General features: G+C 38.6%; 1 protein-coding gene across 12 annotated transcripts in view; it reads right to left on the bottom strand.

The window, feature by feature from the left end:
- The window catches only part of msi2b (musashi RNA-binding protein 2b), a 234964-nt gene that overhangs the window by 133750 nt on the left and 77541 nt on the right, over window positions 1-23673 (bottom strand). For all 12 annotated transcript variants that reach the window (XR_006012873.1, XM_042007574.1, XM_042007575.1 and 9 more), the window contains exon 6: window positions 21611-21703. Coding sequence is in view for 11 of the 12 variants with exons in the window: in XM_042007574.1 (XP_041863508.1) it covers window positions 21611-21703 (93 nt within the window). In the remaining variant the exon portion in view is untranslated. The remainder of the gene's footprint in view (window positions 1-21610; window positions 21704-23673) is intronic.

Genomic DNA, 23673 nt, shown 5'->3' with positions numbered 1-23673 from the left:
TGGCTCGAGGTGTAAAGCACCCTTCTGCTATTTTACCTTTAAATTTTAATTATAACTTATTCCTTTTGTTGTCAATTTAATTAATGAGTGGTCTTAAATATCTTTTGCCCTGACTGTTTTTTTTTTTTTTTTTTCTTTTTCTGTAAAGCACCTTGGGCTACACTTGTGTTTAAAAGGTGCTGTAAAAATTGAGTCAAGTTGAGTTAGAAGCTGTCACCAGTTACTGGGAACATGGACATTAATTTAATTCTGGATTGTGAAAGCTTACATGAGTAATGGTGAACGCTCAAGTTTTTTTTTGACAACAATGAAAGTCCAGCAGCTGTGGATTTGAATATGTTTATATATGGACAACAATATCTGTCTTGCTAAAATTCTAAGCAACAAATCTGTTTAAAGCCACTTGTGTAATTGCATAAACCAGCCTCTAAGCATATCAAGTCAGGATATAATATTTATTCAATTACTCAGAGTGGATTATGAAAACTTTTTTTCTTTGCAAATTTACTTCCTGGATGCTTCGCTGCTATCAAAGTTAATTATAAATAAATGGAACAATGACTCCGTCCTAGCCTTGCTATGTTATTGTTGGCACAAGTATTTGCTAATTTTAATAAAAACTGCAATACCTTGAAAAAAAACAAGACAAAAAAAATAGTTTGTACAAAATGAACAGCCTCAGGTTTAAGAAGCTGAGGTTCACTTGATGTAACTGTGTATTAAATGAGAATATGAGCAGGACAAGTGAAAACAGAACATGCATGCAAGTCTTTACGGGCACAGAGTAATGCAAAAATATGAAACATAAAATCTCAGGTGGCAATAAAAAATGACTCACTTGGAGAGGAAAGGTATCCTTTAAATATTTGTGGAAGATATGTAATAGTTTGCAGACAATTCAGATTTCTCCCCTTTATAGATTTGAAAAGGTCATTTAGAGTCCACAGCAAAGGGATTCATTCACTGCAACAGATGGCACTACCTCTGAGGACACTTCCATTGTAACTAGGTTTAGCCTTATATCACTTAGTGACATCATGAAGAAGCACATTTGTAATATGGATCCCTTACTTTATTTATTTATTTATTTTTTTTTAACATTAAAGCATGAAAACAAATGATAGATCCTTCAATGACATTCTAAAGTTTTATATATATGTTCTAAAAATCTGTCTTTTAAACTTTTGGTGGGTTTCTTCACAAGAAAATCAGCTAAATAAAATACACATTATACACATATCACATCTACACCGAATAAGCTAATTGTTGTGGTTCACATTTCTACCACCTAATTGTTTCTGTGTCGTACCTGTGCGCAGCACTACATAGGTTCTCTCCAGTCTCCGCCTCTTTGCCAGATTATTGACAGCCTTGTGCCAGTAGGTGGCCAGCGGTCTTCCCTTGCACTTCTTTGTTTCAAGTAACTGGTTTATGTGCCTGGACTGTATTCTCCTTGCCTTGCCTTACTCACAACAGACCTCTTCTGCTTTTCGGTTATCTGGACATCGACCCATGCTCTAATTTTCAACCAGTAATTCTCGCCTACTCCTCTTGTTAAGCATCCTGACATCTGCCTTTCTTTGTTTGACTATTGCCTGTTTGACCACCTGTGGATTTTTGATTGGTGCTTCAACTGGAGTTTTTTCAGTGTCCCAAATTCATACTGTGATTCTCGGTTTCAACATCTCCTCCTCATGTGATCGGGCTGTCACCTCAGAGTTCTCTGCCATCTACTATTCTCTCTCTGAGATCTCCATGGCTGCAGCATCCCCGCCTATCTCACACTGCTGCAGAGATACAAGTGGTGTTCCTTGACCAGAGCAATAACCTGGACTTCTGTTCGACAAACTTATTCCCTTTTAAACACTTATGCCTGTGTTGTAGTTAAATCTTCTTGGTCCTAAGTGTTATCTAGTAAATGAGCAAATGTTTAGGGTTGGTTTATTAAAAGACTCTGAGATGAACTGGGGATCTGTCTGGGGTGCACCCTATTATCTTGCCTAATAGCTGCTGGGATAAGCTCCAGTCCCCCCATGAGCCTGCACTGAAATAAGCAGGTGTAGAAAATGGATAGGTTTATTGAGATAAGTTGTATTTCTCAAACTAGAACTGGAGAACAAGAGTCCACAATGAGATGATACAATACAAGAGTGCCAGCCAAACCTCCAACGATACTAAACTGTGCAAAAATTAACATGATACCAAGTCCCATGTTAGGGAACAATATGGAGGTTGGAAAACAAGACTTGTGAACAATGAATTTTACAATTTTGTTAGTTCTACTAACTGTGTGGGACTCGTTCATCTGTAAATCATTTATCTGCTGAACCTGTTTCATGCAGTCACATGTCTCAACATTTTAGAGACAGATTCCAGCCAGAAATTTTTAAGCACAAATTAAAAACTGCGTGAAAAAACTGAAAGCTGGGATCGTGGGCATGTTTGTATTTTGATATGTAAATCATTAGCTGATGCTAGGCACATTAAACAATTACAATCCTTAAAATTTTTATTTATGTTTGAGTTGCATGCTGTTATGTGCACATTGGTTCAGATAAAATGCATAGACTCATAAACCTGGGAGGGCATACATGTATTGTACTAAAATCTATATCCAAATATCTTTTACCTTTCCTGTCCCAGCACTTAAAGTTTGTTGTAATAAATCAAAAGGTACAAATATGAAATTAATGAAATATTTAATAAACTTTACAACTGCTGAAATGCCATCTTAATGTCACCCATGAGAAAATAGTAATGATGCCTTCTGAGCTCCAACTCAGCAAGTGTTTGCTGTGCTTCATGCCTCAGCAAAGACATTTTACGCACCGGGACCATAAAAAAGACCTTTAACTTAAAGCCATCACTGGGTTCACAGACAGTCTCCAGTGTTATTACTCTGACACACTAAAGATGCCCATATGCAGTATGACCTTTGATACTTCACTGTTACATTTTGTGCACATTTGTGAGAACTGCTCCAATAACCATGGATGAGCTCTGATATTTTCGCCCAGCGGATGGGGATGACTTGGCCAGCAGAGAGCACATGTCAGGTACTCTGAGAGAGCTGTTTCTGAGGTCATCAAATATGATACACTTGCTCAAGGCAACTGCATCGACTCTTTCAAGCGAAGATGGAGAGGACACAACACGCAGCGCCTGTCTTCCAGTCCGGCAATATCTGTCAGCCTCCTTTTAGTCTCCTTTTTCTCTTACACCCTTGTATACAAGCGTATAAATATACAATGAAAACTGTTGCAATCCCACACAGACACAAACATGAATGCATGCACTCACTCTGTCTGTTGGTTTCAGAAGTGAAATTATTCCATCTCTCAGGGGTCCTGTTAAGCTCTTACAAAGCCTCAGTGCGTACAGCAGGTAGATTGATTGTGACTTATTAACTGTGAGTGAGCCTAACAGAGTGCATTAAAACAAAAGGAAATGTGATATCCCCAACCATCAAGTGCTTGTTAGAGCTTTAATCAAAGCCTTTCCAAATCTGCATATGGACTCCTGGTCATGAATTCCAAATGGCATCTTTAAAAAACAAGAGAAGACTACACCGCTGAGCCTTATTACTCAAGAGGACCCTGAAAACATTTTACAAAGATCTATCTCGTGAACAGTAGAATGAGATTGTTCTCAATAATTATGGCTCTGGCTTTCATTGTCATTGCCATCCACATTATATTTCTCAAAGGACCATATCGCAAAAGATTGCTCAATTTCTTAAATCTTTTGCTAAATGAGCCTAATGATTACCATTATCGCAAACAGAAACACCTACAACTAATTTACACTCAAAACAGCACCTGGCCTCATTTGATTCAGGATATATGATTTTTTTTGACCATCTGCTGTTAAATAGTGTCCTTGCAGTCAGAGCTGAGAAGCGGTATTGATTGAAGCGCTTCTATTTTTACTCTGCAAATATGACCAAGGAGAGTAAATCACAGCTATTATTTCACCTGCTATTTTGTCTGGAGATAAGGGAGTTTGGTGGAAGGTGATCAGTCCACATGTTGATCAAAGGTCAGAAGGCAGAACGAACAACGATCGAGGCAGGTCACTTCTGAATACAGTTTGATTAAGGACTGTAATATTTTTGTAAGACATTTAGTGTCCACTATTTTATGTACTTCATTGGGTTCTTGTGTTTTTATATGAAGTATTAAAGTTCTTCACTTCAAGTCTTTACTTTGGCGTTTATTTTACTTGAACCCTTGAACAAAAAGTCAAATTAACTTGCTTTGGTATCAGTACAACAATATGATCTGTCTATGATTTATTAGTATCAACATTTTATTCATCATGTGGTATTCTTCGTATTGTTTTTCTTTTCTTTTTCATTTAACTTTATTTCTTTTCTGTTTTTTTCCTTTATGTTATTTTTATTTTAATATTTTGTTATGATTTTTATTATTTTATAATAATGTTTTGCTATTGTTTAATTGTTTTATATTGTTGTCATCAAACTGAATAAAAATTAATAATAACATTTTGATCTAAAAGGCATTTATAATTATAACAGCTTTTTTGTCGCTAACCCTTAAAAAAGAGACAAATAAAATTTGAGGTGTTTATCCTAACAACAAGAACTTTTCAGCAAAAATAATCAAATACAGAAAAAATAACATATGTTTAAACAAAAAAGAAAAAAACTGTGAGAAAGATATTTAGAAAATATTTCCAGGGCCCACTGGTGATGGATAAAGTGAATGGTAAAACAGAGAATGCATGTCTTAGCTCATTTTCAAACACTACTATTCTGTTTTTGTTTTTTTTTCTTATTTACAGCTAATTTGTGTATTTGCTTATGATTTCTTTACTTTCAGATAGTTTATATATAAATATTTTTGTCCTTAATGTTGTACTGTGGTTGTCAAATTGGAAAAGATGTCTTCTTACTTCGCTTGTGTTTTATCTATTTGCATGCATTTCACAAGCTGCTAGTCACTGAGCTCTTTAAGCTACATTAGTAATCAGTGCAGGCATTAATAATTTTTGCTATAACTGCATCAGCTCCATCTTTTTTTTTTAATGCATACTTGCCACTTTCCAATTTTGAGGCTGGTAAACCAATGAAGACATCTGCAGTGAAGCAGATCAGACTCTTTCAGGTGAGAATTGTGCCTGCTGAATTTTTTAAATGCAATCTTTCAGGTCTGAAGCACCTCCAACAAAATTTTGTTTTACTTTTTGGGAGGGTGCAACGGCTGCGTGGATCTGGTATGGGATACATAATGATAGTTTTTCATAATGTTCTAAATTAGTTAGTATATCAAGTACTGTCTGAATTTGTTAGTTTCAAATGTTCTAGCTGAATAAAGGAGTGTTTATTTAAGCTGTAATCACATATCTAAGTTTCTAGTTAAAGCATGATAAAGAGTAGCCAGGAAACTCTGATTTCTTAGTCAAACACACAAAAAGAGGAAAAATAACAGGAACAAGCACAGCTATTCACAACAAAGTTAATCAGGCTTGCCCGAAAACAACTGAAGCTTCAGTGGATGTCTAATTGGATTAAATCAAAACAGAGGATGTGTCTAGTGTGGCGTTGTGGTGATGGCTTGACCTCTAATGGCAGTCCTTTTTTCTAATTTCTTCAGATCCCCAATCAGGCTAAGACTAATGACTACTGGCACATCTGATACCCGGTGGCCAGACAGTTTTTCTAGAGAGCGACTTTTAAGTTAAAACGGAGGAAGAGCTGGTCAAGGTCATTTAGAGATACAAGGCAGCTCCAGCAGCGTAAAACTCACACAAATCACACACTGTCTGGCTTGCTGCTCGCTCCTCCAGGGGACATTTAACCCACTCCTACAATGACCTTTCCAGGCAAGAAATGCCGTCACTTCAGAGGTTTATGTGGCAACGTACCTGCCAGGACAGCTGATGACACATTTCAAACAGGATGTGCAAGCACCTTGGTGTTTTTGAGGAGAATTACAAGTGGAGAAGAGGGAGAAAGGCTTACAGCTTCCTCAGGATGATGCTAATCTCATCCATACTGCTTCACAAGCTGACTCTACTGTAGCTTAGCATCTTGCTCCAGGCCTACTGAGCTGTAAGCTCTCACACTATATTAGAGAAAATAAACATTGGACAAACCAAATAGTCAATTGGTTGCCCAATACTAAATACATTACACATTACAAGTGAGATGAATTAACTGCATTTATTTAAGGCTGAAGTCCCTAAATAAACACCTCTATATTTGTGAGTATGACACCGTGTTTCAGGATCAATTAGGTGTGTGAGCCTGTGTGTGTGTGTGTTTTTAGGTCAGCTTTTTAAGCACTGCCTATCATCAGAGAGGCTGTGAGCCATCAATGACTAATGTGTCAGGCTGTCACAGTCAAGGACCTACCATATGGTGCCACTGTCCCCCACCCCTCCACCCTCCAAACCCTCCATTTAAACTAATGGGTGGGCTGTGAGAAGCAGCTAACTATACTATGTTACCATTTTCTATACTTAAATCTTGCGGAATGCAAATCTTAATAAGTTTTTTTCTTTATAAATCTGCCTCACTACTGATAGTTAATAATAAATAATTCCTTAAAAGCTCATGAGATACAAAAACCATGCTTTTCTTTAAACTGACATTCATTTTTTTTTTGCTAAAGAAATTTAAGTAAATATGGTTTTTCAGTCATTCCGTAAACGAGTATCGATAAAGTGACTGAACATTGATAATAAAATTGCATTTATGGTTGATTAAAAGTCTATAGAATGATTAACTGGTCCTAAATTAATCATTAACACACTGTAGTCAAAGTAAGAGCATCATATGAGCAAAACAATGTGCTATGCCAATTATAGCGGGCTCAGACTGATGAAGGAGGCCCAGAGGCAAAGCAGAGCTGTGGCCACCTCTCCCAGGAAGCCCTCAAATTACCACCCAGCAGTGCACTGTCTGGTTGACTCATGAGAACACATGACAAACATGAGGGACCTCAAAGATCTATCTATCTATCTTTCTGGTATAGTCTTCAGTCACCTCCCAAATTTTGTGGCTTTTAATTTAATATTTCAATCACATCTTTTTATCCCCTTCACTCAAAACCCAAAGTAAATCCAAATATATCAAACAAGAGGAATTAAGTTAGAGGAGAGGCACTTTCAACTCAGCATCCTCTTTGTATGAGAGTCAGAAGTAGCTGATGTGACCTAACCTTGCCCTCACATGGTGACTACTGTGCCAACCCCACTTGCATTCCTGCTGATGAAACGCCGGCCATGACAGTCCATCAGCGTCTTTCCCTAGTAGGAGGCACTCCAGTGCTCTTTTGTTTTCCTCACTTAAATCTCCCCAAAGTCACTTTCAAAGTCTGTATTTAATAATCAGCTGGTAAGGAGACGTGTCACAGGTCAAACCAGCTGATGCAGAAATACAGCCATCCGAGGCTGATTAGCTGACATCACCCTTAAAACATATTGGCACTGTCGAGAGAATTTAAGCTTGGGAAGAGCCTCGACACCATCTAGCTATGAGAGGGGATTTGTACCGGTGGAGATTAAATCATTTTTAACACTAACAACATAAATATTGACGTTGATAATCATGTAAAATTTGATGCTTTGTTGTGTGAGAGTTTTACAGAAACTGGGCAAGTATGAGTTAACTGATTCTGGAGAATTTGGATTTCAGCATCAAAATCAGTGCTTCATAAATGCATCAGAAGCTAAACTGATGCTTTTAGTCTCATTTCAGAACTTGATCAAGTGTGTCACAGTGCATGAATGTATAAGAGTTATAATGATACCAAATACTACATCCAAACCACTAAGATACTGATTTACAAATAGAAGCTGCAATACTTTTCCAGAGACAGAGCTTTGGCCCTTTTCAAGCCTTGCAGATGCAAGTGTGTCAGCCATGCAAAATGGAGAACAGATGTGGTATATGGGCAGAGTAATATAGTCTTACGCTTCCTGCACTGCACCTGATGATATGGAGCCAATAGGGGCATTTGTCAGATGCAATCAGGTGTGATGGAGGGAAGAGATAAAGGGGGGTTAGAGATAGAGGGAAGAGAGTGGGGGACTGAACAGCTTGAGCCCTGTCAAACTCTGCAGAGCATCAGCTGTGGGGAGACAAAGACCAAAACATGTTACATGAGGAGGGCTCTGCTCTCAAAGGAGGGTATCATTTACCACCCTACTTACACAAGAAAGAGTCCGAAAAATCTACTGAAAACAGAGTTATGCACAAAGAAGGTGTGACTGATGCAGAAAATTTCTAAAATGCCATAAGGTCAGATCTTAATCAAATGGAAAGACACACTCAACTCTTCACTTCTGTGTGAACCATGGATCCACCTCTTTTCTGCTTCTCTTTTCTAAGCCTATAAAAAGGTCCACAAGGTCAGTATAAAGGCCGGTCTAGCCTCCCGAGTAGGGCACTTGAATGGAAAGTCTGAATCTGATTTACAGTTTGGCCACATGTGCAAGCTGCCAAAGCCTGGGAAGCCAGCCAGATAGAGTGGGAAAGTAGAGGAGAGTGTCAGTGAAGCTGCGGGTAGTAAAGCACGCCGACACTATCACAGACAGAATAAACACAACTGTGTTTTTAAAGTATTGGCACAGCAGTAATAATTATCAGAAGTCAGTATAAAGGAACAGATTGTTAAGAGCTAAATCACACAACTTTGTGATAAAAGTTTGTGTCTGATTCAGGGGAAACAAAAAAGCCTCAGTTCAATTAAATTTTTATCACTCCCAGTGAGGTGTGTTACATTCTACTCATATAGGCAACTTCTAGTCATTTTTATATGTGTTTTATCCTTAAACCAGATGGGGATGTGGCAATTAGTGAAATGCCCCCTAATAAAAGGAGAAACAATGTCAGTGGAAATTTGTCAATAAAACAAATCACTTTTGCTCCAGCTTGAAATTAATCTGATATCTGTGGATATCACTTCTGAACAACTGCCCCCTTAACCTAGATTAACTGACACATATTAATACACTACAGTATGCAATCTATGGTTGTAAACAAGGTGAATAAAATCCAGTGGTCAATATCATTTCTAGCAATAAATATATAAAAATCTTCTGTGTCTTTTTTATCGTTTTGTTCAAAGGTATGTGCCTTTCAGTTAAAGCAAACACACTTCTGTGTGCCCATTAAGACGTATAATGGTTTCAGCATGTCAGTTCTATTCACATATCGGCCCGGCATTAAACAAGACTTGAGCCAAAGTAGACACGTCACAAGCACACGGTAAAATGTCGATTGCTTCTCTGAGCCTGGTTTAGTCTTGAAACAACACGCTGAAATTCAAACGCACAAGCGCACAAAAATGCTTGAAAACCATCAACTTTTCCATCATGTCTGCTGAGTAATGTCAAAAAATAGATCAGTCAAACTGATGCTCAAAGACTAAAATATAAATGTTTTAGTTTCTTGTACAATTATAAATCAGTCTATTTATCTAAAGAGATAGTTCTGATAGTTTAGATTTTTTTATTTTATAAATTTTTTATTTGACAGTGCATTGACAGCTGGAAGACTTGTTGGCATTTGATTTAACGCAATTAACTTATTACTTCATTCTGCTGTCTATTTTGTGTTCTTGTTGTATCATATTCACAAGAAATCCTAATCCAATCAAATTCTAAGATGTCTGAAATGTAATTCTGGCTTTTTCCAGTGACAACTATCAGCCACCATCATCTACCCTCTCATATTATGACACAGCATTTCCCAGGTTTGGAGTTTTTCTTCTAAGCTAAACAAATTATGTGCAAATTTTCTTGAGGGTATGATATTATCCTAGTGTTGACACTGGATGAAAATAAGGAGGTGGAGAAAAAAAGAAAGAAAAAGGAGTCCACACACAAGCTCACAAAAATGTTAAGTGACACTAATTTGGTCAGACCACTTCAGGGGATTCAATGAAAAGTGATTTTTGCTGGGACAATAGTCATACCAGTTGGGTCGACGTGTGTCACTGAGGGGGATCATAAATATATTTCTGTCTTGCCAGTGCAGCTGACTTCACCAAAAACTAAGTGGAAATAAGAAGTGACTTCCCTCGAGCAACTTGTGTTTTATATTTACAGGAGCTAATTATTCCAGGAGAACTGAATATGCGCTGCACTGTATACGGTTAACAGTCTTCTAGTGACTGTAAACCATTTCCTGTCTATGTAATTTCATTTTCACTGGCTAACTCATCTTTGAAAAGGGGTTGACTGCTCCTTGGTGGCTTTTACAATGTGTGTTTAGCTGGAAGAGACTGATGCTGGGCTGGCAGTGGGCTTATCAAAAACAAGTTGAGGCAACACTCCAGGAGGCAGGACGGGGAGAAGGATAAAATCTATGCTTCTGCTCAACTAACCATCAAACCTAATTACCTGTGGATAGGACTTATGGGCCACATGTTGGGTTCAAAGTTTCCTGATCAGGAAGTGGCTTGGAAGGGAGCTCACGTGTATTTGTGTGAGTGGTATGTGGTTGTATGTGTGTGCGTATGAGCTTGGTCAATGTGTCCATGACCAAAAGATTAAGCTGAAAGACAAGACTTGGTGCAAGATCTTGGCTCTATGCCATTAGTTCAATCAGGCAGACTTATTTAGCTTTTAGACAATTCGACCAGAACCCTGAGATATCACTTGGGAAAATAAGCTCAAGATTATTCATTGCATGGCAGCTAAGATAGGGCTCTGTCACTCTCTAGCATTGTGTGCACGTCTCTGCTTCCTTACTACATTATTCATTTTAAGAAGTAAGCGCACTGTTTAGAAAACAAAGACACACAAAGACATAAAGACATTAAAACCACAGTAAATCCAACCTAGAGGTCAGCAGAGACATAGAAAATGGGTGTAAACGTAATGACAGCCTTGCAGACACACAGTTACTGGCACTTGTGCAGAGCTATGAGCCTTATAAATTAAACCAGACCAAAAACAGAAAAGATGCATCACTGTATTTCCAGCCTTGACCTTAACCTTTAACCCAAAGTAAGTGCTTTTTAACAAACAGAAAACTGTCTCAAGTAATTACTGATCACCTTCGTGATCAAGTGCTGACTTCATATCAATTTACCTTTGCCCTCAGGTTTTAATTCTCTCCTATATTCTTCCTGGATGACTTGTGCAATTTTTTTACATGTTTATTAGGAAGAAAATGCTAAAATTTAACATTCCTGACATGGAATTGCATTATCATTATCTAAATCGTTGTCACTCTGTTACAACAACTCAAATCAGCTCTCATAAAAACACATGCAGCAGTGTTTACACATAAATGTCAGCTCAACTATCACTGATTAGAACTGATCTGTAACATGTGGCAGAAATAAATGTTTCTCACTGGATTTCTTATTTTTTATCTTCACAGCTCAATTTTGGTGTTTTCCATTACTGCCAAGATGTTGTTTACCTACTGTGCTTCTGCATGTTATAGATGCAAATATTTTAAAAAGTGTCTTAAAAACTCAATAACAAAACTTTACATTTTAGAAAAAGGCCTCTTAGCCACACAGAACAAGTCTGATACCAAGTAAATCTTTACACCGGCTGGACAGAGCAAGGCTAGTTGTTTCCCTCTGTTTATATTCTTAGTGCTAATCTAATCTAAGATGTTGGCTGTAGACTTTTATTGAATGGAGAAACATCAATCTTCTTATCTAACTCGCCACGAGAAAGTAAATGAGTCTGTTTCACAAATGCTGAACGATTTCTTCAAGGAGAATTAAATTCACCTAAAATGTGGCTGACGAGAGAATGTCAAATCTTTGTTCAGTCATGATTCATTTTCTCTGCATCAGGTAGTTGTATGAAAATGCTGCCGTGCTGCTTGTCACAAGTACAGCAACTCAGAAGGAGCTTTTGTTCAAGAGTTCATGCTATGCTTACTTCCGGCTCTATATATTTATGACAACAGGGCGGCTTTGCATGAATCATGCTTAAAATAAAATGGCTTATTTATCTTATCATGCCTTTTATGCAGCCCCTCAGGTGAACTGGCTTCCTAAGGCCGCCCAGTCTAAATGCTCACTTTTGTCTGAATGGTTAAATCCTGGAAACCTGCAGAGATTCCATACCCACTGCTACGGAGCTCTGTCTAATCCTGTTGCTAGTGTATATATACTAGAGCAAACAGAAACTGTAATAAGTAACCTTTTATAGTTCTTGATTGGAATTGGACACTTGTTTAGTTTATTTGTACATGTTTGCACCTGGAATCCAGTCCACAATGAGAGTTGACATCAGGAACATCTGCAGCACGAGTGATTATAGCAAACTGCCTTTTGTTTAGTAAATGTTGTGTTTTTCTATTGCTCATTGCGGACAATAATGAAGGACTGAGTCTTATATGTGTACACACACACATATATTACAGCTTCTTCTGCCTGGCATTTCATGCCGCTTATTCAGCAGTGGATCTGGTAGATGGACTTGTCATACATCATATGTCTAACTGACATCAAATTTTGCAATTACATCTACCTCCCCAGTCTGCAGGGAGCTGGATATAATTATAGTGGACCACAGAAGTCCACTGCAATGATTTGGTTTAGTTTGAGGATGCTGATATGGCTTTACAATCTCAGCAGCTGGCAAAGCTTTTTATCATGGACAGATTCTCTTGGGTAAGTCTCCAGTCCTTTTAAGTTCAATAGTTCTGAGTATGGGGAATCCCTATGCAAAATGAGACATGTAAGAGATAAGATGCACATCAATCATATAAATTTCAAATATATTTCTACATTGAATTTGATTAAGCTTAGAGTCCATATATTTTATTGCCCCTAGTGCCCGAGAAATGGGGCTGTCGCACTAAGACGTTTTCACAGTGGAGGCAAAATAAAGATCTTGTTGCAGTATTATACAGAATATTTAAAATTATTAATAAGAAGGGCATCAGTGCAATTTCTATACACTTCTTTAATCTTTTGTTTTGATTTTTCCTAATGAAGGTGAATGACACTAAAAATACAAATGTAAAGATGTGGAAAGAATTTGATGCTATGACTGTGGAAAAACAGCAAAAGCAATAAACATATAATATACAAAAGACACGTCAAAACATCTGCTAAAAAAGCAAGGTTAAATAAAAACATCTGACTGATATTCATACGATTAAAAAAATATTCTTCTTCTTTTTTTTATATCCAAGACTATTTATATTATCTCTAATACTTATCTTGAGTGTAGTGAAATCTAGTGGTGCAAATAGCAACCTGCAGCAAACTGAAGACTGCGCACTGATCTGATAAGTTTACATTTGAGTAAATATAACACCTATACAGTCTCATACCTCTTCTTTGGCATTACATACAGTAAAGAAAGATTGAGTCATTTTAATGCTTATGGCTCTTCAAAATAAGTGCACAAATTAAGTAGCATTCACTTTCTGTAACTGTCGCTGTACGCCTTAGAAAACTATATTTCAATGAATTATGGCAGGGCTGTGGTGAAGCAATGCCATCACAAGTCTAAACTGAGATATTTGCACAATAAGGATAACTTGTTGAGTCATTTTCCCAATAGTAGTAGCAGTCCTTTGACTTTTCTCTTGTACCATAATATTGATAGCTCTAATTTCCAATATCTTGAAAAGGAATGAATAAGTTGGATGAAATGGATTGCCACAAAATATGGCCGCATGAAAAATAAGATTGGTTGATGTATTATGATTCATCTTTTCCTAAAAGATGAATCCTAATGGCTTTTTTATGATCCCCTGACTCTTAATCTAGCACCATTAGGCCATAACTTCAATTTACCCACAACAGCTTGTTAACATTATCACTGTGAAAATATCAAAGTTGACATTAGCATTTAGTTTACAGCATGAAGTGCAGCCTCATCGAGCTGCCAGTGGGCCAGTCAGCTCTTTTTACAACAATGGCATATTTACTGCAGCTAACATAAAAAACTATTAATAAATGAGTATAAAGAAATAAAACTTAGTCAACAAGGCTTCTGAAAAGCAAACATATACGAGACAAGGATGTATTAGATAATATGCGATAACCACTGTATTTGCATCTTCTGTTGAAACTGTTCTTTTTTTTTTTTTTTTTTTTTTTTTTTGCAATTACCTCATTTTGTTTGGCCTACTTACTCCACACCAGCTAAATATTACTGGATGTAATGAGTCTGTCACTACCAATGTTGGATTTTACAATTGTATCAAAATGAAACCTCACAAGCAATTTCTAATAACTGTATTCAGGATGGTGGATGGCTTTGGGCCTTAAATCTAGATAATCTACCGCTTTCCCCCCACACACACAGTCATGGAGGCATGAGCAGTAAGTGTTTTAAATAAGTGAAACCTTTAAGACGTCATTAGCCCTTCACATCGAGCCACAGCACAATGTGTACATTTCCATGCAAGAACATTTTATCTGGTGATCTCAAGAAGGCTATGCGTAGGAGGCATGAGCTGGAGCTGCCTGTGGACCTGGTCAAACTGCAGTAGGTGGCTTTAGAGAAGCACAAGCAAAGAGCCACTTGAAGTCAGCACTTACATTGAATACACATAGTGCTACATATATAAGTGTTGTGGGATGTCAGACATGGCAAAAGCCCACTGAAAAACATGCTTTTCCTACTGTCTACTAATGAGACTGATTTCACTAAAAGACAGTCTCTTTTACAGGAGCTAAATGTGATTTCTGCATATTTATCAGTACATTTTTCTTTTAAATTGTCTGCAAAGTCAAATTAAGGATAAAAGCTTGTACAGTTATGTAGATAAACAAATTCCTTTGAAAAAAGTCAGAGCTGGACATTAAAATGTGGATAAAGCATTTGAGTCAAAGCTTTTCTATTGACATTCCCTCCGTTTGGGCATTTGGGATAACTCTATCTAGAGGACGGCATAAATGCCTTTATCAAATGTCACAAGATCTATAAAGCTCTGTGTGCATAAGCTCAAATGTTGGGCGAGCATTCTGCACGATCATCAGATGAGTTGTACCGCATGAAATGCCTCTTGTCTAGGTGGTGCTGAGGCATGGTTCAAGCTCATTGGTTTCCTTCAGAGAAGGTTTATGTGGTACAAGATAAATGGCCAAAAGGATTAAAAGGTTTTCGTTGTTTTTATTCAGTGGGTTAAATAGCAGCTCTGCATCGTGAAAGCCTATCAAATGAGCAATGAAATTTGATGCCGTCACTTTTTCTTACTAGGCTTTGACATGCAGCAGAATAATCAACTATTAAAACAACCCATCTCTCAATCTATCTCTTTATCTCTCTTTTCTAATCTTCAGAACATGTATAGCATACTGCAAAGCACATTCCATATTCACTAAAAAAAATTAAAAAAATAAACACTTCTTGGAATTTCTGCTGTGGTGCTCCCCCACATAATATTCCCTGAGGACTAGACTGCAATTTGCAAAGCTGAGGTGTCCACCTCCACACCGATCTGATGGCGAGACTACTGCAAATTACTCATGACACTTCCTCTGATGACATTTTTAAAACCACTCCCCTGTTGAATGGCATCTCCAGCTTCCCCCACTCTCACTACCAGCAATCCACCACCAGCACCATCAAACCTCTAACTCAACACACACATTAATTCGCCCATCTAGTCATGTCACAATGGCAAAGCAGAGATTGCTGCCTCCTGCCTTCACCTGACTGACCCCTTTGAGCAGGTGCTGGATCTGATCCAATCACAGTCAATCTTCTTTAAACATTACATTCTTTAAGCAGAACAGGGGCTCAAAATTCCATCATTCAATGACCCGATCAGTCGCCGATAACACAATCAAGCCAATCCCAGCTTATCCCGAGGGAGCCATTTCAGGAGGGGACAGCTGGGAGATGAGACTACAGTCCGACAGAAAGGTGTCAATCTCCCCTGATCCACAGCTCTTTGTGAGCTGCCAATACTGCAAAGGCTCAAGATGTTGAAGAAAATCACTTGATAGGCATTTTTTATGATCAGCATAAGTCAAAAATCTTTTTTATCTTTTGGCAAAGGCCTGTTTTTCTCAGTGAAAATTCCCTCATTTGCAGCAAAGACACTTGCTTTCAACACTTGTTTTCAACACTTGCGTGTGGTTATTCTCTCATAGAAAGACAAAAAAAAAAAAAAAAAAAAAAGAAAAAGAAGAAAAAAACCCATCTCAGGTCTGAAATATATCTCAATTCTTCAGTAGCCATTTAAAGCCACCCTATTGGAAATGTTGCTGGGCCACTGGGCAAATAAAGGTCAAGGGGGGATATGAAACAGTTTGTCTAACAGGCCCCTTCCCTCCCTTGTGTGTCCCTGCAGCACTGCAGTCATATCTACATTCATAGCCTATTCATTTATATTGCAATGCCCTTCTCACTGCTAGTCTCAGTCACTAACTACAAGTGACTGCAATGAGATTGAAGCCTCTGGCTAAATCTCCACTACAAGGCACATGCTCAATCACTGCTGCTCTGATCACTCCTTATAATCACTGGAACCAGACTATATCCTCAGCTGATTGGGTGAGTCACAGCAGAGAGGAAACAATCACAGAATGTCAGCAGATGATGGACACCGAGACGTTTGAGTAGTGGTGGTCACTGCAAGCTACCATGTAAATTGCATGCAAATGTGCACCTGCACCAGCCGAGGAAGTAAATGAAGGACTGTGGACTTCTGATTAGGTTCCTTTTTGCCTCATCTAAAGTGTATTTTTTACACTAATCATCCATATTTGCTATTTCAGCCAATGAGCATGTTGAACATCTGAAAGAGTAAAGTGCAATTAATGTGCACCCTCACGAGATCTATTTTAAGCCCTGTGTAGTGTGCATGACTTGCTGGGAGAGCTTTATGCAACCCAAGGTTAAATTTAGGTCTGCAATCAAACAGAAAAGACTAGAATGATGAGATCAATGATCAGAGGTGATTTATAATGTCTGCACAGTGATTCAAATGCACCCTAAAAAGACAAAATTCCTGAGTATATTTCACTGATATTAATTGTCATCAGAGCTGCTGCTTCTTTTCTTTTTTATTCCTTGGAAAATCTGAAAACCTTTACTAAGGTGCATGGGCAGGTATGCAAAATGAATTCATGTGGTTTTTACAGATGGTCATGCAAAGTTATTTTTCTGCCATTTGCAAAATATAGGAGCTGGCAAAATGTCAGCCATGGTATTAGATTACAAGAGCCACAGAACAAATTCTGCGCACTCTCTTCCCTAATGTTTTTATAATTTCAGTTATTCCCCTTATCTGCTTCATCTCAGTGAAAGTATAAGAGAGGCGTGCAGCTAGTTCTCTCCTCAAATGTGAAACGCTACGGGAGCAGCACACGGCAGCTGGAGGCTAAGACAGGATACACTCTGTGTTCTGACAATGATCTTTTTCCAGCTCACTCATCCTTCCAGTGTCCTCCAACAGATGTCATCACTCTTACAGTCACATTCCCAGAGTGACAGGTTTTTTTTCTTTAGTCTAAACCACGACCTCATTGTAGTACTCAGTCATGACCTATGTGTCTACCTTTATTCCCCATGAACCCCATGGCAGTGAACTGGTTAAGCTCCTCCTCCCACTGAGGTCCACCTCCAGGATCTGGCTCTAGACCAGTGGAGCATGAGAACCAGGACTGCCTGGACATAAAGAGATGACTGTGGCAGCCCAGTGACATGGAAACAAGTAGCTCTGATGAAACTAAAAAGTCAGCTTCAGGCCTGCACAGCATGGCCCAGCCAACAGGCGGGAGGGCAGAAACTGAGTCAGTGAGTTGTTGTTGTTTCAGCTCAGACAAATAAGGGCAGTATGAGAAGACTCAAAGTCGATTACAATAAACCAATGAGGAAGCATTAACCACCACAGCTAATTATGCCTTTAACTGTGGAGAGAGCTGTTTCTATGCCCGGGCAGGGCTCTGCTGGTACATCACATCCAAATTTATAAGGTGCCATCACACCCTCTCCCATCAATAATCAAGCTGTGCCTTAGTGGAAAATTTTGGAATGAGGCAATCTATGATATACTTCCAAAAAACACTGTACACTCATATGTACAAAAGTATAAATTAATAGGATTTTATCTTATATGAAAGCTTTGACATTTAGGTCTATATATTAAAACTAATTTTGCAGCTGATCCTCATATTAGTACTTATTATTTAACCAGTTATTTGTTTCTAATGAGAAGCAGGTGATGAGAAAGGAAATATTCCTTTTTTGTGTGATGATAGTGCTGGTAGTGGAGTACATCTGCCCATGTACTCAAAATTAGTTGCACTGTAGGATAGACAGGGGGCACTGCACACTGTGAACTGATGTTTGAATTAACTTTTAATTAGCAAATATATTTCAATATAATCTTTATGACAATGAGGCAAGTACATGTAATGGACTCAGATAGTGGCAAACTTTGGTTATTGTGACAACATTATATAGGATGACAAAAGGAGCTGGAACGGCCACTGTTTGTCATGCAAATCATATACAAAGTCAAAGCAAGCCTTGACATTAAAATACATTAAAATGCTGAGAAATTAATGTGTATATTGAAAATATATATAAAAAAATGTTAAATAGTGCATAAGATGCCTGCAAAAAAGATAAAATTACAAATAAATCTAATGCTAGCATTGTCTTTTTTTCTTAAATAAGTAAGCCTGCACAAAGGCACATACTACTACAAACAGCTTTCTGATTAATTTGACATTATTGCAAGGCAGAAATAGCTGCAGCCTCCAGTTAAGAATCCTTGAATATAAAGGGAGGCCAGGCAGTACTGATAAGATTGTCTCATCTGGCTTGCAGGGCTGAAGTGACGTGCACTGCCCGAAAAAAAAAAAAAAAAAGGAAGGCAGGATGTGGCTACTATTAGGCAGGTAATGGGATCCATCTGAGATGCATTAGAATCAGTCAAACACAACCACACTTCAGTTCCGTTCAAATGACTGCCACAATCACTTTCAATACACACCTTCTGTATGTACTGTAGGTGACAATAACACAAAAAAAAAAAAAAAGTGTGTCTGGCTGTGGAGCTGCTCCTCTGAAGTTGCCAGGCTCAGGTATGTGCTCTTTCCTAATCGTGACGGCTGGGAGAGTGGCAGTGAGAGCGATGTGCACGAGAGCTGTCAGCCTCTCCACATAACAACTGCACCAACTCCCCCTGACAGAATGGAGGCAGAGAGGAAGGAGGTGGGAGGGAGTGGATGAGGGGGGCAGTGTGGAGGTCACAGACAGAACCTGTGACCCAAATGTGGCCACACCAGCTGTTTATCCTCCACTGCCTCCCAACCACAGCTATCTCTGTAGACCACATCCTCCTAATTGGCCCATGCTGCCTCGTATATACACACACACACACATATGCTGTACACAAAACTTACTAAGTAATATCAGTGAAATAGCTTGTTCCAAGGAAGGAGGAACAGTTGCTGGTGCCTTAAGCTGTAGTTGTGAAATGATTGATAAGTGCTTCAAAACAGACTTCCCAGAAATATAAATGACTAGCTGCACTGCCACCATGCTGGCTAATGTCCCCCTTGACATGCACATGGGCTGACAGACTGAAAGACAGACCGGTGAATGACTGACAGACATGCATACTGCCACCAAGATTCTATGAAGGGCAAACGGAATTAATTGGTTTCTCCTTCTGTGGATAAGCTTTCTGAGCGGTGTGTATGTGGCGATAATGGTAGGTTGCACTGACAGGCAGGTTATTTAATAAATCCTGCAATGTGTTAGGCAGAAAGAGAGGGCACTCACAAAACACAGAAAACCTGTCTTTGCTCTGTATTTTATCTGTCACAGGCTGCAATATCTTCTCTGATTGTCTTTTTTTGTCAAAAACACTCAAATCCACTCATACACACATATACACATGTACATACCCCTAATCATGCACCCACATAAATAGACTTAGTCGCTGACACAGTCCCGCATAGCAAGAGCAATACAACTAGTACACCCAAGCATGCACAAGTAGGCTATAAAAGCACACACAGAAACATGCACAAGGTCTTGCTCAATCAGTCTGATTTGTTTGTTTCCTCCTAAGCATTTGAGGATTCCTCAAGGAGGGAAAAAAACTTTGTATAATCAAGTCAATTATGTCATTCAATCAAGTCGAAAATCATTTGGAGTCCTTTCTCACATCCATTGATTGCAAAGTCATGCTGAATATTTGCTTGTTGCATTCTATTGTGCAAATAAGTCATCTTTATTTGGAGCGGCAGACCCGGTCACAGCGAGGTCTTCAATGCTCATCCGCAGAAGAAGAGCAAAACAAAGTCCTTCACCTTGCTCACTTTCTGTCAAGAAAATATCACTGAGCTTTATAGGAGAGAGCTGGGTGCATATTGTCTCTGGAAAAAAAATGTTTCTATTAATTTCTAAGAGCTCTTTGTCTCCTTCAGGACATGGTACATTATGCGCCTGTGAAAAATCCATCCTCACTAAAATTGTTTAAACTCAAGGTCAAGTGTTGATGTTACACTGAGTGGATCAGCTGAAGGTGACCTTGACTGATGTGGAATATGACATGAGGGAAATGGATCTGCGCTCAGTGTGGGGAAATTATCTGTGAAATGCTGCTGCTGTATAAAAGCCTGTTTGTGTCTGTGCACACGCCTGAGAGCTGTGCATGTGTTAAGTGTGCATGCTCTACATCCGTCCTTGCGTGAAAGGGTGTATATGTATGCCTCAGCTTGGTGGTAGTGGGGGGGGGGACAGCATGCAGAAACTGCAGCAGCACCACAGCAGCAAGCTGCTAAATATGAACCTCTGATAAATGCCGTTCCTTCACAAAAACACTGAAATAATGTTGTCACAATATCAGAATGTTACCTCTGATTCCAGTGCCAAGCTATATTTGATTCTGATGTCATGCTATCACAGATACTGGGAGAGTTGGTCACGGCAGCTGGTTGTCATTGCTTGTTTGCTCTGTAAGCAAAATGCATGTTGTTGACCAGGGATGGCAGGCTGTGTGAAGCTGCTGCCACATCTTCAGCTGTTTGCTTGTCACAAATTCTCTTATTTGTTTTATTGTGGGAGAGGAGCCAAACTGAGACTGGTAGCTTATTTTATGACTCCAACATTAGACTACTTTAAAGCCTGAGATGAAGACCATGTGGCCCAAATGACAGGAGCTAGACTATACACTAAGGACGGGCATCATAAACATGTGCTAAACTGTACCAGTTCTGTAGGATTTTAGCAGCTGCTACTAAAAGCCTACACTGCTGCAAACTGCCTCCATTTTTGCTGAGATGTACCAGATTTAATGTGAGATTGCCCCAAAGTCATGTCAAGGTAGCATCAACAATCATAACAGCAGTGGTCGGTCAGTTAGCAGCTAAAACTTCCAAGCAGATAGCGGAATACAGGCACAAAGCAGCAGGATGGCAGAATCTCAACATTTGTAGCTGTTGACTACAGTTAAGTCAGGTTGGCTAGCATATGCTTTGTTGCCAGCTGCTAACTGCTAATAAATCGTAGCATAGTCGTTCTTGTATCTAATCTGCATCAATACCAACATCACTAAAATTTTCACAAAAACCATCCCTACTTTAATGAGTTTCCAATCACCAAACAAATGATTTTGTAAGTGCTAAAATGCTGGTTAGTGTGACAAGACAATGCAGATAAGTAACAAAAACAGTCTTACCTTCCCAAACTGTTCAAAATACTGCTTCACATCTTCCACTACTGTATTTGCCGACAAGCCACCCACAAATATTTTCTTTGTTCTTGTGACCATCTGGAAGGAAAAGGGTGAGAGAAGAAAATGAATGAAAATACATTCAAATGCACTACACAACATCTTTAACGAGGCATTGAACACACAGACTGTGCATCACCTGAGATGCTGGATAGAAAAGGAGTGAAGATACGAATTTATAGACACACACAAAAAGGTTTCAAAAACACATCTGTATTACAGTGTTACTGCCCAGCAAGGTTGAAAACGTTGAAGGTTACGGCAGGGGAAAAGAGAAAATCTCAGCTGAGAGAGGCAGCTCTGAGAATTTCCTGTCACAATGACATTTCAAATAGAGGCCCTTATCAAAACTGACTGTCACTGAATTAAAGAAGTCCATTTCAGCCTTAAAAGTTTCTGCTTATCTTTAAAAAACTAAAAATGAAAAAAAGGGGGAAAAAAGAAATAATTGATGGACTTTCAACAAACAATTAATGAGTGTTAGAAGATGGAATCAGAGTGCATTAAAGGCTCATTTAGTCTCAAACTGCAAGAATATTAAGGATTATTACCCACAGCATCAAAAAGGGCACAAACATCTGCGCAGAGCACATGCTAAAATTAGGAGAGCAATTTCTGTGGGATATACACCAGTGTGAGTGGAAAATCTGTGAGGAAGTATTTCCTTTGTTGCCCACGGAGCTTGATTAAAAAATTTAGCAAATGAAATTAGAGTCATATGCTGACACTTAAGTAAACAATGCTTCCTTAAAATCAGACCTCTGCAACATGGGTCAGCATAGGTGTTGATTTTCTTTGTTCAAGCGCAATTCAGAAGGTTTAAATGAGCCTCTCTTACCTCAACATTTGATTTGAGACCAATTAAGCAACAGAAAGGGGTCTGCGTTGTATTGAGTATTGAATTTTTTTAAGTGCATTAGTACAATACTGAGGGGGCACTTCATGACTCTGTTGCACCTGTAATGGTATCCATTATGTTGCTGTGGTTATTGCTTTGGCTTTATCCCCTTCTAACTCTGCAAGGAGAGGCTACTTGAGCACTATGGGGAAGGCTCTCCCCTCTGCATGTTTCAGATGACCTCTTGTAGAAATAGACAAGTGATCACTGCAAGCAGCTGTGCTTGTTTGATGTAGACAGAAATCCTTGCATTGTCTTTTAAGCTTATTAAAGTTAATGCTTTTGGAAACTAAATTACAAAATCTAGTACAATAATCGTTGAGACAAATACTCGGACGATCAGCTACCTTGCATCTGCTTGGCCAGTACAGGAAGAAAAATTTCTGTATATTAACTTGCTTCCAAAATCTTTCCTGTCTCATTTATCAAAGTCCATGCAAGACAGTTAGAATTAACTGTTATGGAAGAGCATCTAAAAAATGTCTGATGCACTGCTTTGTAATCTTAATGACAAACACAAAAAAAGGAGCATAACAAGTCAAAGCTCTGATCTTCCCCCACTTGCCAGAAATCAAACAGAAATAAATGATGGGGGCAGGATAAACATACTCTGGAGATACCCACCGAACAATCAAGATGGCTGAAAGAGTCTACCTTGATCAAAAACGCTGACCGAAACAATTTCGATATGAAAGAAGCTTAACACGGAGAAAAAAGAAGCAACATTCAGCGAGAGCTGAAGTAACCATCTGTCAAGTGTTTTCCAGGTGCCCACAGTCTCGCAGGCACATTGCCTGCACATATGCACACAGCTTCCCACACACAGACCTTCTCTTACAGTTGGTGTTTTTCTTTATAGATTTTTGTTTTTGTTTTCATCATTTCATTATACAATTCAATAAATCAAACTTTTTAGCAAAAATAGTGAGAAATTAAAGAAGACATCACAAGATTTTTTCTCATAGCTCCTCTTAAATGTGAAAAGAACTTGTAATCCATTTCAAATACGTCCATTTGTTCTCCTTTCTAACTGTATTTTAGAAGTAAAAGAGAGAAATAGAGCTCTGAATGCAGGATTCGTCTCAGTGCTGGCAACTGCAAGATTAACAGA

This window comes from Melanotaenia boesemani, chromosome 15 (assembly GCF_017639745.1).
Source record: "Melanotaenia boesemani isolate fMelBoe1 chromosome 15, fMelBoe1.pri, whole genome shotgun sequence".
In the NCBI taxonomy this organism is placed as follows: Eukaryota; Metazoa; Chordata; class Actinopteri; order Atheriniformes; family Melanotaeniidae; genus Melanotaenia; species Melanotaenia boesemani.
Note: the sequence above shows the minus strand (reverse complement) of the source record. Positions and strands in the feature narration are given on the sequence as shown.